This window comes from Dipodomys merriami, unplaced genomic scaffold (assembly GCF_024711535.1).
Source record: "Dipodomys merriami isolate MVZ:Mamm:240054 unplaced genomic scaffold, mDipMer1.0.p SCAF_10, whole genome shotgun sequence".
Lineage (NCBI taxonomy): Eukaryota > Metazoa > Chordata > Mammalia > Rodentia > Heteromyidae > Dipodomys > Dipodomys merriami.
This window is the reverse complement of record NW_027202271.1, coordinates 39,937,751-39,956,725: the sequence shown is the minus strand read 5'-3', so window position 1 is coordinate 39,956,725 and position 18,975 is coordinate 39,937,751. Positions and strand designations below refer to the sequence as shown.

General features: G+C 36.5%; 1 protein-coding gene across 2 annotated transcripts in view; it reads left to right on the top strand.

Moving 5' to 3' along the window:
• The first annotated feature begins 736 nt into the window (after positions 1-736).
• The window catches only part of Rassf9 (Ras association domain family member 9), a 34,224-nt gene continuing 15,985 nt past the window's right edge, over positions 737-18,975 (top strand). Inside the window, exons 1-2 of one of the 2 annotated variants that reach the window (XM_069989417.1) lie at positions 737-989; positions 3,028-3,119. Coding sequence is in view for 1 of the 2 variants with exons in the window: in XM_069989408.1 (XP_069845509.1) it covers positions 943-989 (47 nt within the window). In the remaining variant the exon portion in view is untranslated. The remainder of the gene's footprint in view (positions 990-3,027; positions 3,120-18,975) is intronic. The other variant, XM_069989408.1, reaches the window with a different exon arrangement.

The following is an 18,975-nucleotide window of genomic DNA, read 5'->3' as shown; positions in this document are numbered from 1 at the left end:
CTGCAACTCTCAAGGCTCCTAGAGACACATAAAATGCCAGGCAGGATTCAAGGGTGGGTGTAAATACGGAAGGAGTAAGAATGAACCCCCTCCGCAGATTCCCACCAGAGGCCACAATCTGGAGCCCTGGGGTACCTTGATAAATCAACTTCTGGAAGATGAACTTGAGTGTGGAGGTGTGCAGTTGAGAGAATCCTGTCATCATGAACTCAGAAACTCAGGGCCTTTACATTCCCAGGGGGCTGTGCAACGTGGCTTGAGCCAGTTTCCAGTTTCTCTCCTCATTAAATTAGTTTAAAGCACTGGCACTCGGGAGAGGGGAATTCTGTAGATAATCAAATAGGTTTATTTATTTTTTGGCCCTCATTCCTGCCTGCCATGATCAGATTACTTTTCACAGACTAGAGCAGGCTGGGAGGTGGAGGACGGGTGGGCGGGGCTTGGGGAGTGGGGGTGGGGGTTGTGATTTACTTTTAAACTTTCAATATGTTCACCTTGTGTGGTTGGGTGTGGAAAGCAGGAAAAAAAGGGGGCGGAGGGGGTTCCCAATCGAGTGAAATTCTCATTCCATGGGTATTACTATGCCTGTAGGGCTGGCAGCATTAAATGTTTAGCTAGTCTGCAAATAACTACAGAACACAATAGAGTCCCCCCCCCCTTCCTCTCCCTCTCTCTCTTTTTCTTTTCCTGCTTCCAAGTGCTTTCTTAGAGGCTGGAGCTGGGCAGATCTCCAAAGGTGCAGCAGCCACAACAATCCCGCAGTTACACAACTTGCAGCAACTCTGTCAGCCTGCTGCTAATGAGCTGAAGGCCAGGAACATTGGAGGAGGTGAAGAAGAAGCTTCCAGACCTCCTCCCTTCACCCTAGAAACCCAGGATCCCCTACCCTCAGCCCCAGATCGCGTCCAGATCCAGTCCTGTTCTCTCACAGGACAAACACCAATGGCTCCTTTTGGAAGAAACTTGCTAAAGACTCGGCATAAAAACAGGTAAAGTTCAAGTGTGCTGGTGTGAGTGTGTGTGTGTGTGTGTGTGTGTGTGTGTGTGTGTGTATCCTAAATGTGGAAATTTGTGCTTGGTTTCATTAAGATTATGATGAAAAAACTGTTTTGCTTTGGGGGGGGCACAAAAATCTCAGGGAGTACGGAGTTGCATCTAATCTGAACATCCAGCTTCTAAGGACCCATTCCAGTAGCGAAGCTGACCAGAGCCAGCACAAGGATCTCAAAAATAATGATTAACTTTGACTCTCATTTTCCCTTTTGGTTAGTCTGATTCCACAAATAGTATCAACATTTCCCTATTTGTTGCCCTGAGCGTTTAAAGAACGTGGTGGCATGTCAAGCTTCATTTGGTACAAAGAGAAAGGACAGAACGTTAACATGTACAGTTTGATGAAAGTATAGCTAGAATTCAGAGCCACCTGTTGGAATGAAAAATACACAGCTGCCAATAGAGTCAGGAAAAACAAGGTTTGCTTCTCCTGAGAGTGTGGCCATTCCTGAAAACTGGAACCTTGGGAAAGTGGTCTTTGGGAACTGGAGAGTTCCTAAGGAAACAACAACAATAACAAAAAATACTTTGCAGAGAAACTTTTCATGAAATGGTTCATTCAAAAATCTTAGAGAATTTTAGATGACTTAGGCACCGAAAAAGGATTCAAGTAGCTGATCTCTTTAAATCTTGTATTTCCTAGTCTTCTTTGATTTGATTTGATATGCCAAGCCTGCAATGCTTAAATACATGTACTTAACTATGCACACCACACACATACACACACACACACACACACACACATATATGTACACAGAGATCTTCTTAGACCTATACCTGTGTTTCAGTTTCATTACTTTATTTGCAACTCAAATACTTTATTTTCAGAAATGAGGATAATTTTAGAGATGGACTTTATATTTTTAATGTATCTGTTTTGGCAAAGGGGCTTTTCAACCTCTGTCTCTCAATTGTGCCTGTTGGTGCTTGTCATAATTTGCTTAGCATAAATTTAAGCAGATACAATTACATAGTAGGAAATGATATAATTATTTCCAAGTGTCTGCATAACAATATAGTGAAACAAGTTAAGTAAATCTCCATACTTTATTTTGTATAAAAATATCTACTTCAAATATTCTGTTTTTAATCCATTTTAAACATAGTAATGATTTTGTGACTAAATTTCCTTTAGAAACTAAACAAACATAATAATAAAAATACTAGTCACTGTAAAATATAAAATGTTATTTATAAAAGAACTATGTTTTCCTATGTATATTTTAGTAAAATTGTTTGTATATTTTTCAAAAGATGGTTGATGTTTATCAAAAGTCGATTCTTGTTTTAAAAATGACACTGTATTAAAAAAAAATCCAGAAAAGCATCTCCACCTCTTCCTAACTTCTTTTTTAAGATGATTTTATAGTACTATCATAATAAAATTGACAATTGTTAAATGTCCTGAAAATATCTAAAAATTTACTCTGGAAATGTTTATTGTGCTGTTAAGCAAACTAAATAACTTGTGTTTCTGGCAAACATAAAGTAGATTTAGAGAATTGCCATTGTGTTTGCTATATGTGTTTTTAAGCTCCATCATTAGTATGCCAAGCAGCAGCTCCATAAAACTTTCCACACACCCCAGGGAGTTTTCCCAGGAAAGTACATCCTCACTTTCATGACATCAATTTTACTAACACCTCCATCTTTTCTATCCATTAAAACTAGTCATCATTCAAAATAAGAAGAGAAACTTTTTTTTGTCGGTTGTGGGGCCTGAACTCTGGGCCTGGGCGCTGTCCCTCAGCTCTTCAGCTGAAGGCTAGCACTCTACCACTTGAGCCACAGCACCACTTCTGCTTATATGGTGCTAAGGAACCGAACCCAGGGCCTCAGGCATGCAAAGCAAGCACTCTACCACTGAGCCACCTTCCCAGCCCCAAGAGAAACATTTTTAATAGGACATTTTCACGGTAAGTTTTGAAGAAGTGCAGGAAGCAGAAGTACATAGATACTTTAATAATGTTTCAGGTTTCTTTGGGAAAATGGAACCGTGCTTCTGAAGATGATGCTTTATTATGAAAGGAAGATTCTTGGCCATAGTGGTAAAAATAAGGATATATGTAAGCAACTCTAATAACTGATTACTTCTCTCTGCAGATTTCTTTTTTATTAATCCAAAGGAAAAAAAGTTAAATCACAGTAGTGGTGAAAAACATTAAACTATGATTATTCCAAAATGATTAGTGAATGAATCATGATGTTTTGAAATAGACTTTTGGGAGGCATTTATTCTTGCTTATATGAAGCCTTTCGTGTTTTGTGTTGTTGTTTTTCATCTTCTTAAAGAGGAAATCAGTGAAAATTAATCACATGATTAAGTTAATCCATTTAAGTTTTCAACATACAGAAATATGATGCATAAAACAAGGAGTAGTGAATTTATAGGAATATAGTCATATACAATATATCTGTTAAAATGTATATAACCATTAGGGCTGGGAAGGTGGCTCAGTGGTAGAGCGCTTGCCTTGCATGCTTGAGGCCCTGGGTTCAATTCCTCAGCACCACATAAGCAGAAAAAAAAAAGCCGGAAGTGGCACTGTGGCTCAAGTGGTAGAGCGCTAGCCTTGAGCTGAGGAGCTGAGGGACAGTGCCCAGGCCCAGAGTTCAGACCCCACGACCAGACCCCACCCCCAAAAAATGTATATGACCATGCTCTATGGATTATATGTATATATAATATATGAATGTATGTATACCTTATGAATATTATTTTCTGTAGAGCACAAAATAAGCATTTTTAGAGTAAGTAATTTCTGTTTTGTGACTTAATGAAAAGAAATAGTTGAGCATAACTGCATCTTCATCAGCACGAAAAGGAATATGTGGATTTGATAATTTTTCTGCATGCATTCGCCGCTGTTCACCTTGGACTTAACCTGATTAGGGAACTGTGCAATTGTTCTTATAGTAATTGACTGTTGAGAGTCTTAGATGTAAACAGGATGCAAATGAAACTTCAAAGAATGAAACAGAAGAGCTTTTAGAAAACAAGGCTGTAAACTTGAAGAGGGTGTGGCAACATCTGTCTAGACAACATCATGTTTTCATGCCTTAGACGGTGCCTGCCTGGCATGTTGTGGACCTGTAATTCAGCAGTCCATTACATTTTGTAAACTAAATTATAATTTCTATCCAAGTGAGAAACACAGTAATTATTTTATTCCTTATTCATCATGTGACGTCAGCTGGTATCTTATAAAACTCAGTATCTTTTAAGGGATTGAATGATGATATCATCCAAAACCTAAGGAGATAATCACATGATTGTTTGGATTTTGACATAAAGCTAATTGTTCTCTGCCAGATAATTTATGAAACATCTGAGATTGAAGTTTCGACAATATTCTTCAGAAATTCCCAAGTAATGCTTTTGTCTGTCACAAAATAATTAAATTTTGGGCTGGGAAGGTAGCTCAGTGATAGAGTGCTTTCCTTGCATGCATGAGGTCCTGGGTTCGATTCCTCAGCACAACATAATCATAAAAACCAGAGGTGTAGATATGGTTCAAGTGGTAGAGTGCTAGCATTGAGCTGAAGATCTGAGGGAGAGTGCCCAGGCCCAGAGTTCAGGACCCAAGACTGACATAAATAAATAAATAAATAATATAAACAAACAAATAAATAAATTTGAGCATACCAACTTTTAGACATTTTTCTCAAACTTTCATATAATAAAAATACATAGAGGAAGTTTAAAGATTTTAATGTGTACATTCAGGATAAATCATTTTAAAGGTTGATTATAGTAATGGTTAACTACAAGAATACATCTTTCAAAGTTTCTTGGTCTTAGGTAACATACTTTTTATTTTGGTTCCAGACAATAGAATGTTCTGATTGAAACCTAAAAACTGATGCATATTTTGTTATTAAGAGCTTTGGTCAACATGAAGAATAAAAATGGTGAACAGTAGAGCTAGTTTGTTCAACAAATTATTCACATTTCTAAATATGTTTTGTTCCATCAGTTACTAAACAGCTATTGCTTCTTACATAGAACTCAAGTGAATAGTAACGGAACACTAATGCATTTTATATTCTTTTTTGATTTTTATTTTTTGTCAGTTATGGGGTTTGTACTCAGGATATGGGCATTTTCCCACTACCACTCTGAGCCACTATGGCACTTCCTGTTTTCTGGTGGTTAATTGGAGATAAGAATCTCACAGATTTTCCTGCGGGGGCTGGCTTTGAACCAGGATCCTTTGATCTCAGCCTCCTGAGTAACTAGTATTACAGGTGTGAGCCACCAGTGACCAGGTGTGCTTGATATTCTTGTGAATGTTCAACAATGGAATTTACATTATACATTATTAACTTACTTAGCTATTCACTCAAGTTCCATTTCTTGAATGTATCACAGGATTTTAGGAACAATTCTCAAAGCTCAGACACAGAATATTCCTATAATGCGTTTTGGAACTCTAGGTTTTCAGACATTATATATATATATATATATTCAGACATTATATATATAATATATATACGTATATATGTCATGATATATATGTATATGTATATATATATATGTTTTTATTTTAGTTTTTCTCTTTTCTTACTTTCTGATTTTTTTTTTCTGAGATTGTAGCCCAAGCTGACCATGAACTCAGTATCCTCCTGCCTCAGCCTGTTGAGTGCTAGGAATCTAGACAAGGACTACTTGGTTCCGAGAAAACATTCTCATGGACTTGATTAATAACATTTAGAAGAAAGATAACTGTTGGAACTTTTGCCACAGTTTCCTAGAAAGCAAAATTTATCATAATGAAGCCACATTCCTTGGAATGTCAGAAATATGAATTGGAATATTTTCCGTGAAGTGATGTGTTTGAATTATTTCTAGTCTTTCCCTCTTTTCCTAAATATGTGAATGTATATGCTCTTGGTAATAAGAAGTATAATAATCTATAGTGTCTTCTTTCTGAAAAATGTGAAAATATCACCAGCTATCTTCAAATTAAGAATTTTCTGCAAATTGAATTGAGAGATGTCAGATTATTGGAGTCAGGGTAAATGCTTTGGGGAAGAAGAGCGTCTGTTCTTGGTAAGAAGTATAATAATCTAGAGTGTCTTTGTCTTGCAAAATGTGAAAGTATCATGAGCTATCTTCAAATTAAGATTTATAATTTTCTGCAGATTGGATTGAGACATGTCAGATTATTGAAATGTGTAGGTCTCTATAGTCTCTGAAGTTTTTAGAGCGATTTCTCTGGATGATACCTGGGAACTTGACAACTGACAGTCCATTAAGAATAATGATTGGAATGCTTTATTCCTGGCAAAAAGATCTCAGGAGTACTGGCAGGGGTGAAATTAAGCTCCAAGTTGAAACTTGAATTGCTTCTTAAAACCATCTAAGCCAAGTTAACATTTGCTGTATAAGATATCCTGCACGCATCAGTGCATACATAATAGTTGTCAAAGAGGACAGTTGGTAAATGGAGGTTTTGGAAAGATGTCTTAAAAGCTTCAAAGTTAGTTAATTTAACATAGAATATATCTTGATTAGCTGGATTGTATAAATTGGAAAGTTTTGAATTTCTTTCCTTAAAGTTATTTCAATCTGATGATTGCTATGAGTACTTCAAGGAAAAAAGAAAACATGTTGATCTTTTAGAAATAAGTTTTGTTGGGCTGGGAAGATGGCTCAATGGTAGAGTGCTTGCCTCTCATGCATAAGGCCCTGGGTTCGATTCCTCAGTACTCCATAAGCAGAAAAAGCCAGAAGTGGTGCTGTGGCTCTAGTGGTAGGGCGCTAGCCTTGAGCTGAAGAGCTCAGGGACAGCGCGCAGGCCCAGAGTTCAAGCCTCAGGACTGACCAAAAAAGAAACAAAACAAAAAGATGCAAGGCTGCCTTTTCCTCATCCCTGTGCATCTGAATCAACTAACTCCACCTGGCCTCCAAATACTGACAGTTCCAGCTGTCAGAATTTAAGACACTGTAGTCAATTTTGCTGGGTTTCTGATAAAACTAATGAACAGAAACAAAGCAAAGGGCACTTGTACTATGTCTTCTCAAACAAAGCTCTTCCCTCATTTCCTGGCCCTTGATAAATTTGCGGGATGGTAGTGGATCACCACTACAAACTTTACTGCTCCTTTGGAAATAGTAATGTTTTCTTTTAAAAGGAGGGGTTATGCTTTTTGTGTTAGATTATTACTGTTTATGCAACTAAGGAAAACTAGAAGTAGACTAGGAGTTTGTCTATGGATTTGAGGTTTCTAGTCACAGTGTTTAGGACATATCAAGGTATATATTTAATCTTTCTGATATGATGAGTGACACTAACTTGCAATGACAAATCCAAATTTTCACCATGTTGTACATTTGGAAAGAAAATACAAATAATCTATTTAAAAATGACTACTTTCATTGGGGTTCTTAGGAAGTGATTATGACAATGAAGGAACCCCAATGCTTTACATTCATTGACTTCAGAGTAAATTTGCCTCCATTAATATTTCTTATAACACTTACTGCAAGACATGCACTGTTCCGAGTGGATTGTAAAATCAACTTATTTAAAATGGTATAACTTAAAAATGCTATTAAGAAGGTATTATTACTTTCCCCTAGTCTACACATGAGACAATAAAGACACAAAGAACATCTCTGATAAATGCATAGAGACAAACTCAAAATTCAACCATGGATGAGGAACCTTTCTACAGCCAAGGGTCATTTTATGTTGATAACATCATTCACAGACAATGTGAAATCTATAAGGCAGATGGTCATAAGCAGCCGGTGAGAAACATAGAATTGTAATGAGTCGATCCCATCACATCTATCCCAAATGGTACAGCCTGCGGCCTGGGAGGTTCCAACCCTTGGGATGGTCTACTTGGGATTTAGTTTTCTCATCTAAAAAATAATCCTAAACAATTAGTCCTAAACCATTAAGAGTTTGGACTCAATCCGATTATATATAAAAGATGTTGAATGTAGTAGATCTAGAACTTAATAAAAACTTATTAAATATTGTGCTGTTGTTGAAATCTGTAAGATGGAAAATGCTATCATATCTATCTATGGAAATTTTTGCATGTTGACTTTTGTTTTAATTGTACATTTTGTCTTTTCTTTTCCTTTCTTTCTTTCTCTCTTTCTTTCTTTCTTTCTTTCTTTCTTTCTTTCTTTCTTTCTTTCTTTCTTTCTTTCTTTCCTTCCTTCCTTCCTTCCTTCCTCCTTCCTTCCCTCCCTCCTTCCCTCTCTCTCTCCCTCTCTCTCTTTCTTTCCTTCCTTCCTCCCTCTCTCCCCCCTCTCTCTCTTTCTTTCTCTCTTTATCTCTTTCTTTCTTTCTCCTTTCTTTCTTTTCTTTCTTTCTTTCTTTCTTTCTTTCTTTCTTTCTTTCTTTCTTTCTTTCTTTCTTTCCTTCTTTCCTTCTTTCCTTCTTTCCTTCTTTCTTTCTTTCTTTCTTTCTTTCTTTCTTTCTTTCTTTCTTTCTCTTTCTTTCTTTCTTTCTTTCTTTTTTTGATAATGGAGATCAAACCCAGGACATTGTATTTGCTATGCATGCACTTTGCCAGTGAGCTACATCTCAACCCAGGAAGTTTTCAATATTTTAGTATCAGGTGATATTTTGTACTCCACCTTTCACTCACTAGAACTTCTGTTTAACTACTTAATTCTTTTTCAAAACAACATAAAGAGATCACAAAACATTGAACACAATTAGAAAAGTGTCTACAAAATCTCTTAGAGTATTGATAAAGCTTTTGAATTCCAATAACTTTTCACATTTACTATTACAGCCTTTTTGAACTAAATTATATGATTAATAATTTTACAAAATATAACACAAACTATAACACAATACAGTTTAAGGAATTTTTCTGTATCTTTTTTTATAGTTCTTACAAAAGATAACCCAGGAATATTTTGAGAAACAAAATTATTATTCTGTTTTTTTAGGGCTTGTGAACTCTATTTGGTTCTGTACTTGACATGCAAAGACACAACTTCATTCCTAAGTGATTATGTTCCTAATTGGAGAAAATAGCACATTAGTGAAATAACTCATGCATGAGTATTTTTTTAAAAAAATTCTCTTTCCTGGCAAAATATCTTTGCCACATAGTCTTAGCAATGCAATATTAAAAATAAGAGTATATCCTTTTGGAGTTGCAGCAAGTTACTCTGTAGAGTAGGTTCTTGGTAACTATTGATGACTGACTTAAGAATTACATGAGAGAGGAGTAAATGGAAGTAAAGGAAAATAAAAGAAGCATCATCATAATTAAGTAGCATTTATTATACTCCCACTATGACAGGCTTGGACAAGACAAAGGAACGCAATAAGATGCACAATAGATGTAGGAGGGGGCTGAATCATTGACAATCATTGACAACTAAGACTTACTCAGATACAGTAATCAAGAGACAGATCCAGGAATCAAGTAGCAATGTGGTCACTCCAACAAGAATCCATTATCAGGATTGAGTTGGTAGTACACAATATTTCACAAAATTTTAACAGAAGTGTTTAGAAAAAAATAAGAATATGTTTATGTAACAGTATGTCATTTAGAGTCAATCATAATTAACTACTCTTTATTCTAATAACCATATTAAATTGGACATTTTTCAATAATTTTTTCTATCATTGTATGACTCTTTGAAGTTTAATTTCTATTAATATGGATAGTGACCCAACTTTAGCAAATTCTCATGTCCACTAATTATTGTGCATCATTGATAGATGCTTAGTGTACAAAAGTTATTTACATACCCCTTTGCCGAATGACCAAATATTTTATGACCAAATATTTTGTATGTGCCTCAGGAACCTTTATCTACTCTAGTGCTCCTAATTTACTCTCATCTCTTTTAACCATACTGGGGTTTCCTGAAGCTATATTTCACTAGGAAAATTCACCGCCCAGTAAGAGAATGTTAGAGAACAAAAATCTCCTATAACAGAATGCAAAGATACATTTAATTAAAATAAAATAAATATTTTAAAATAAATATTTCATATTTGCTTGGAATATGTGATAAATTTTATTGAAAATCCTTGGTTGTTTCTATGAGGTCGACATATAATAAGTGAATTCATATGGAAAGAAAAGAAGTGGACATGCACAGTTAGAAGCACTGAAGAAGCTATAGCAGACCTTTGAAATGCATCATTAATCACAGAACAGAAAGACAGGCACATTCCAGCAGTAAGCAAGAAAATATTTGTCCTCTAAGCAGAAAAGGTCAGATAAGTTGATGTTAGGTGAAATGAACCCCAAGATAAGGATTCAAATGCTTTTGCTTTCATGCAATTGTTTCTAACATATTTATAAGATGATTTCTTTGTTGTTTTGTTTGTCCTTCCCCCACGGTATAACCCCTGCTTTCACTGTATTTGATGTTGGTATAATTTGTGGAGGGGAAGGGAAAAAACAAATTGTTTAAATAAGGATACAGGTGGAGCCATTGCAACAATGAGATGTACAAATCGTTATGTCGAAAAACGAACTTTGGCAGGGGTGGGGGGGGGCTAGGGGGAGGAAGGGGGAGATGGGAAGGGATGGGAAGGGGAAACAAAAGAGGAGGCAACAATGCTTGATAAGAAATAAATGTACCCATTATTTTGCCCCCCCCAAATAACCAAAATATTTGTCCTCATTTCTTTCCTGCTTGTTTACCATTGTAATTGTAAAAATCAAGGAATTATGTATGAATATATTTGTTTTGTAGGCATCAGGGTTTGAACTGAGGGCCTCTTACTTGCTTGGCTGGCTTGCTTAGTTGAGTATCTTTAACCAGCTTCTTTATGGTAGTTATTTTGGAGATGAAGTTTCATAGACTTTCATGTTCTGGCTGGCTGTCAACCATGTTCCTTTGGATATCAGACTCTTGAGTAGCTAGGATAGCATCCAGTTGAAATAAGTTTATAAAATGTGACAGTTTTTTAGTAGCTCTGATTTTTTTTTTTTTACATTTTTGTTGGTTTGTGGGGCTTGAACTCAGGGCCTGTGAGCTGTCCCTCCCTGCACTTTTCCGCTCAAGGCTAGCTCTCTACAGCTTTGAGCCACAGCTCTACTTCTGGTTTCCTGGTGGTTAATTGGAAATGGGAATCTCACAGACTTTCCTGTCTGGGCTGGTTTTGAACCACTATCCTCAGATCTCAGCCTCCTGAATACCTAGGATTATAGCTGTGAGCCACCAGCACCCAGCTGGTTCTGCTTTTAATTTAGAGAACTTACTCTAATCACAATTGAAAGGATTAAGTAGAAAGTAACTTTATAAAATACATAAGCTGTACACAGCTGTCTAGCCTGTCAGATTTGTAGTCTTTGTACATATCTGTGTATTTATATGTATATGTATATGCTTGTGTCTATTTCCTGTTGTTTGTGATTCAAGATGATGATTCATGATTAATTAATCCAGCAATGTTAAATGAACTCTACATTTTGGTGGTCATTATAAAAATATTTTTGATAATTCCTTTATACACTATATTTTATAGAATTCAATAGTTAATGGAAATAATTGAAATTAAATCAGATGAAGTAAAATGTCCTATTAAAATCCATCTAATCAACAACAGATATGTGTTAACCTTGTCATATGTGTCATACATTATTTTAGATTTTAGAGATAAATGAGTAGGAATAAATTTCTGCTCTCATTGACCATGCAGAAGTGGTAAATTGACCACTAATACAAGAACAAGAACTTGATCAGAAGTCTCAAGTGGTGATGAATGCGAGAATGGAGGGGAATGAAGTGCTGCAAAGAATGAAAAGTGGTTTGAAAAGTGATTTAAGGCTTGAATGAAAAAATGAGATTGGGCACAAAAAGCTCTAGAAGGAAACTTAATTTCAGCAGCTGGAACACAAAACATGAAGTCACGGAGATGAAATAGAACTTGCAGTTATAGAAGAAAAAAAGGAAGAATAGAGAGTAAAGGGTCTAACAGCAAGAAGAGATTGTGTCAGAAATTCATAGCTGTGTTTGGGCCTTGCTGGTTTCAGATTCTTAGTTATTATCCAAGTGGAGATGTTTACCAAGATACTGGAACCTGGAGCTAAGAACTAGAGGCACAAGTTTGGAAGCATAATGGATGACAATGACAACATAGCACTTCTCTGCCAGTCTCAAAAAGTAGCAGTAGAGCTGGACCCTAACTGAAATCCAAAATTTGAATGCTAGCCGATGAGGAAAAGAACGTGATAGGTAAAGAAGAATTAGAAGGAATACAAAGGCTTTGACATTATCACACCACTGTAGTTGGTCAAAGACATGTGCAAGGGACCACTGCAAATCTGTGAGCAAGGGAGTAACATGGTGATTACATACCATGAAGATTAACCATGGTAACCAGAGAAAGAACACTGGTGCATTTATCAGCAGAGAGTTCAAGGGATTTTTTTTTTTTTTTTTTTTTTTTTTTGCTTTTTTGGCAGTCTGGGCCTGGGTTCTGTCCCTGAGCTTCTTTGGTTCAAGGCTAGTGCTCTGCCACTTGAGCCATGGAGCTACTTTTGCCTTTTACTGAATAATTAATTGGAGATAAAAGTCTCACTGGCTTTCCTGCCTGGGTTGGCTCCAAATCGCAGTCCTTAGATCTCAGCCTCCTGAGTGGCTAGGATTTCAGACAAGAGCCACCGGCACTCAGCTCAAGAGATCTTTTACACACCAAGTGAAGAATGGGGACATGAGTTGCTATGGTGACAGCATTTCTAAGAATTCAGTGGGCAGGAACAATGGTCAGGATGGAAAGAAAGCAAAAAAAAATCAATGGTCCTGAGTAATTGAGGATATAGGTATGTCATCATAAGGAGCAGAAAGACAATTTTTAAGGAGGGAATAGTTCCATAATGAATGATAAATATTCAGGATGACACATGTTACCAAATATTCCACCTCCAAACACCTGGTATTTGGCCATGCTGCACCTGAGAAGGGGCTGTGAAAGCTGCCATTCATCCAGCCTTCTCTCATTCCTGCTCAGCCATGTGAGGCTGATTGATTTGGAGCACACTGCACCTGGAGTGTGGCTTTCACAGCAAAGCTCACTGGTTCCAGTCAGGCCCTTCAAGCTGACTAATCCTATGTTAATCCTACATGAAGTAGCTCCCTTTATAATAATGCTTTAATTATTACCTTTGGCGGAAATTGCTTTCAGATTCTACCATGACTTCCACTAGATTGTAGGTTTCTTTTGTGTTATTTTATTTTATTTATTTATTTTAGGTTTCTTTTGTGTTATTACCTACTTATCTCCTAGGAAACCTTAGGCAGGATACATGTGAAAATATTGAAGTTCAGGAATGTTTTATCATTAAAAATGACAGTAAATGTAGGGACAGGGACACAGATCCTCCCTGTAATCCTAGCTATTTGGTAGGTGGATGTAGAAAGGATAGTAGCTCAAGCTCAAGATCAGCATGGGAAAATTTAGTGAGACCATCATTTCAATAAATAAACTGGTAATACATGCCTTCAATCCTAACTATGCAAGAGGGTTAGATAAGAGAATTTTAGTTTATTAGATAAGAATTTTTTGCCTATTCCAGGTAACAAACAAGACACTCTATCTAAAGAAAAAAAATACTAAACTAAACTAAAGCAAAGAGGACTGTGGTAGCACAAAACCCTGAGTTCAAACCTCAGAACTACTAACACTAAAACATTACAAATAAAGTTTAGTTTTTTGGTGCAATTATAGTATTGAGGTTAGTAGTTAGCAAATTCTTTATGTGAAAGGCTATGCATGAAAAGTGTTCTATTTTTTTCTTGCCTCAATGTTAGTATCTCAACTAATCTCTCTGTCATTATAGTGTGAAAATAGCCATTGACAATATGTAATGAAATAGGCATACATGTGTTTCCATAAACTTCATTAGAAAAAGAAGTGGGCAGGGAGATTACAATCCCTAAGCCTCTATTCAGATCTCCTGACCTAGGTTGGCAACTGAGAAATATCCATCATTTCTCTCCCAGCAATTGCCTCTTTTGTCTCTCACCCCACCCACATTTTTAACAAGAAAAAAAAAAGGTCTATTCATTTGGCTTTTAGGTTGCAAAGGTGAAAAATTCAGCCTAGGCTCTGAATGGAAAATTAGCAAAACAGCAAACATATCAGGTAAATAATAAGTGCTGTTATCAAGAGTACCTTGAGTCCTGTGGAAATATCAAGATTGGGCTGGAATGAGGTGTGGCTCAATTGGCAGAGAGTAAGCCTGAGGCCAAGGGTTCAAACCTCAAGATTGTACAAAAGGAAACCCAAAGAACAATCTCACTTTCTTCTGGTGTTAGGTTATTCAAAGACAATCAGGAAATTTTCCAAGTGAAGTATTTGAAGCAGAGAAAGGCTTACATGGAGAAATTAGGAAAGAGGTGTCTGAGGACAACAGAACAGAAAAGCCAGTCAGTATGAAAACATAGCAGTTGCAGATCAATCCAGTCTAGGAATTAGTAAAAAAATATTCATGAGTTAGCTTACTAGATCTCTCAGAGATCAGCAAGAGGTGTGGAATGTGTGCCTCAAGGTTCATGTTAAAGGATGCTTGAGGATGAGCTGGAAGAATCTGATGAAGGAATCTCAGAAACAGAGAAGAGAAAAGGAAGGAAGAAAGGAAGATAGGGAAGGAACAGAAGGGTGGAGGAATGGAGGGTGGGAAAGGAGCAGAGAAAGATAAACTTCAAATGTAAGACTTGGTAATCACTTTGTGATTTTAATCATGGAAGGTACAAAAGTGGACTTGAGGTTTCAAACAATAGTCTGCTAACTTTGGAAAAGTAATTTTATTACCAGTTTTATTAGAAAGCAATAATGGTACAAGGTGGTCTTATTGTGATAATTCTATTGATGTGTACAGGGTGTTTTGAACAAGTTTAACCCCTGTTATATTTCCTTTATCAGCCGCCCCTCCTACTTTTCAGTGTTTTAGAGTTACATTGATCCTGTTAACCCTGCAATACTTTCTCTTTCCTTCCCCATCCCACTGACCCCTTCCCCCAGATAGTCCCTTTTTTACTTATGACATTGACATCATCATCATCATCATCATCATCATCATCATCATCATCATCATCATCATCATCATCATTTTATGGCTACATTTTATATATGAACAAACTTATGGTATTTGGCTATTAGAGCTTGGTTTATTTCACTTGACATGTTCTTCAGTTCTATTCATTTATCTGCAAATGACAATATTTCATGGTCTTTAGGCCATACTACGTCATCAAATCTATTCAAATGGTTGACATATAAACCACTTTCATTAATAGGCCCACAATAAAAAGAGTTGGGGTTGGCCATGTGAATATTTGTCTTGCATGACACCACATCTAATGAAGATACGTAGAAATTAAAATACATGTGGGAAAGTAGAAGGATACCTGGAAAAGTAAAGGAAAACCACATGAGAATATCATTGTAGCAAGAAAGCTGCTAGAAAAGGACTGAGAGGCCACAGAACGTTATACTACAAAGTGGCCAGATCACAGGAATTCTGAAAAAAGCTACTGGATTTGGTAGTTGAACTTGCTGATAATAATCATAAGAAGAGTGAGAATGGGTGGCAATCACTACAGTGGGTTAGAAGAGCGACTACAGATGGCATTGGAGCTTGTAAAGACACTACTATTGAGCAGGATTGTGTGGTAACATGAAAGTTCTCATGATGATGTGTTATGGTAATGAAGGAAATAGAAGAAAAGAAGTTTGGAAATATAGTATAAGGTGTATTAATTGAGACTGTAGTAAAGATGGAGATGAAAAATCAAAGCACAGTAAATAATTTAACCTTGGGGAGAAAAGTGGACCTGGAATTTTTTTTGTTTTTTGTTTTTTGTCGGTCGTGGGGCTTGAACTCTAGGCTTGGGTTCTCGCTGTCCCTATGCTCTTCAGCTCAAGGAGAGCACGCTACTGCTTGAGCCACAGCGCCACTTCTAGTTTTCTGGTGGTTTATTGGAGATAAGAGTCTCACGGACTTTTCTGCCCTGGCTGGCTTTGAACAGTGAGCCTCAGATCTCAGCCTCCTGAGTAGCTAGGATTACAGACGTGAGCCACCTGCGCCCAGCTGACCTGGAATATTTTTGATTCATAAAACATGTGGGTTTCTCTGATCAGCCATGATTTTCCGTGCCTTTACTTTTCCTTACCAGAAGAACAAGACAGACTTGGAAATACTCTTTTGTTTCCACAATCTATCGGTTTGAAATTGTGCTTTAAGTAATTGATTGGTACTTCATATGAAAAGTTGATTTTTTTTTTTTTTTTTTTTTGCCCAGTCTGGGGCTTGGACTCAGAGCCTGGGAACTCTCCCTGAGCTTCTTTGCTCAAGGCTAGCACTCTACCATTTGAAGCCACAGTACCATTTCTTGCTTTCTGTTTATGTGGTACTGAGGAATCAAACCCAGACCTTCATGAATGCTAGGCAAGCACTCAACACTAGCCACATTCCCAGCCCCTGATTCTTTCTTTCTTTCTTTTTCTTTCTTCCTTCCTTCCTTCCTTTCTTTCTTTCTTTCTTTCTTTCTTTCTTTCTTTCTTTCTTTCTTTCTTTCTTTCTTTCTCTCTTTTTCTTTCTTTCTTTCTTTCTTCCTTTTTTCCTTCCTTCCTTCCTTTCTTTCTTTCTTTCTTTCTTTCTTTCTTTCTTTCTTTCTTTCTTTCTTTCTTTCTTTCTTTCTTTCTTTCTTTCTTTCTTCTTCTCCTTCTCCTCCTTCCTCTTCCTCTTCTTCTTCTTCTTCTTCTTCTTCTTCTTCTTTTTCTTCCTCTTCCTCTTCTTCTCTTCCTCCTGCTCCTGCTCTTCTTGCTCCTCCTCCTTCTCCTGCTCCTCCTGCTTCTCCTCATTTTTTTTTTTTTTTTTTTTTTTTTTGTCAGTCACAGGGCTTGAACTCGGGCCTGGGCTCTGTCCCCAAGTTCTTTCAAGACTCACACACCATTAGCCACAGCTCCACGTCCAGTTTTCTAGCAGTTAATTAGAGATGAGAGTCTCACTGGGACTTTTATGCCTGGGCTGGCTTTAAACTTCAGATTTCCTGAGTAGCTAGGATTTCAGGCGTGAGCCACCAAGGCCCCGCAAGCTCATTATTTTCAATAAAGCTTTTAACTGGAAGCCATGCTTATTGTTTGGAGTATCTGAGAAAATGAAAAGCAAAAATAAAAGAAGTTTCCTTATGTTAGCAGCTGCTCTGCTGGATATTTTTTAATCTTCCACATATGCCAACACATATACACAGATACACATATGTGTATTTATAAATGTGTACCTTCTTGACTTTCTCTCACCTTTTTTTAAGTGTATTCTTCTTAAGGTTATGTACAGAGGGAAAACAGTTACATAATTCAGGTAATGAATACACTTATTTTTGAACAGTGTCACCTCTTCCTTCATTTTCTCCCAGTATTTTTCTCTTCCAATCTCCCTCCCTCACAAGTTATATAGTGCATTTGCAATTTAGTGTCTAGTGAATATCAATGCTGTATTTGTCCCACCATTTCTGTGCTCCCTGTCCCCTCCCCCAAACAGATAACCTTACACACAAGACAAAAGGTACAGAAATCAGAAGCAGCAACAAAGGAGAAAAACAATGTCCAGCAGCTAAATGTGTCAACCATGACATTTCTGAATGTTTATATACCCAAAGAGAAACAATTTTTGAATCTGTCCCTTGCAAAATTCTCAGTTTAACTCCAGTTTTAGATATGTACAATAGTCAATGCATTCTAGGTAACATGACTAACGACTGGCATTTTTAAACTGGATAGTACATGTAATAAAAAAAATAGTCTATGCATACACACCAACAAAAGGGAAACAAATGCTTATAGAAATGCTGTAGAAATAACTACAACTTTTATTCAATAAAATATTGTGGCCAGGAAAGTTTCTTTTTTTTTAATAAATAGACTTTGTTGCAAAGTATTTCTCTGTAAAATAGAAATCAATGAGGAAACACCAGGTATTTTACCAGGCATAGGAACAGGTAAGCCTGGGAAGTAAATCTAGAATTTCCAAGTCTATTAGTGATTTTCTCAGCAGTTGACCTGGTTAAAACTACATGTTAAATATTTACATTTTGATTATAACCAATTTCCGGAATCTGAACTATGAGCCTAGTTTACTCAACCCCCAGTAGTCTCTCATACACATTCTTCACACATTCCCTGCCCTTTTTCTGTTTATGGGAATTAGGTATACAGCTACCTTGCAGGCGTGGAATGCCCAGGGATGGCTGGTCTTTTCCTGCATGGCTGGTTTATAGTATCACTTCATAAGAAAATAAAGTTGCATTACTAGAGCATAAAACTAGTAAATACATATCTAGATGATTATAAAATGTAGGTTTCAGAGAATTGTATTTTATCATTTGTCTTTAATACTGTTTTGCCATTTGTCTTTATTATAAAAATATTAATTATCTCAAGGAATCCAATTTTCAAAAAAATTCAGAAATATATTGTTTTTTTTTGGAGGAGACTGTTTGGTATCACTAATTTCCCATGCTTTCTCTACCAAATCAATGACTCAAGTCTTCTCAATGGCCTTTGAAAATATCTGTGTTATTTATGGACAAGAATATTATGCTTATGTCTTCTGCTTATCAGAGGACTGGAGTATTTTGATCCAAAAAATTGTTACTTTCAGGGGTGTTTTCTGTACACTGGATTAAGTTAGTTTGTGAGCCAGAGTTTCCTCAATGATTAGCTGCTTTATTCATTTTAATTTTGCTTAAGTGTTATTTTATGTTTCTAGATATGTGTGCTTGTACTTACAAATAACGTTATCAAAACTATTAGGTAAACTGGAAATGTCACTTAGTGGTATAACTCATAATTCCAGTTTTAAAAGGCTAGAAATCATAGGGAACATAATATATTATAGAAATCACTTAAAACAAGGAAGATTTCAATGTAAATAACCATTGCAATGTTTGTGAAAATTGTTATTCTGTTT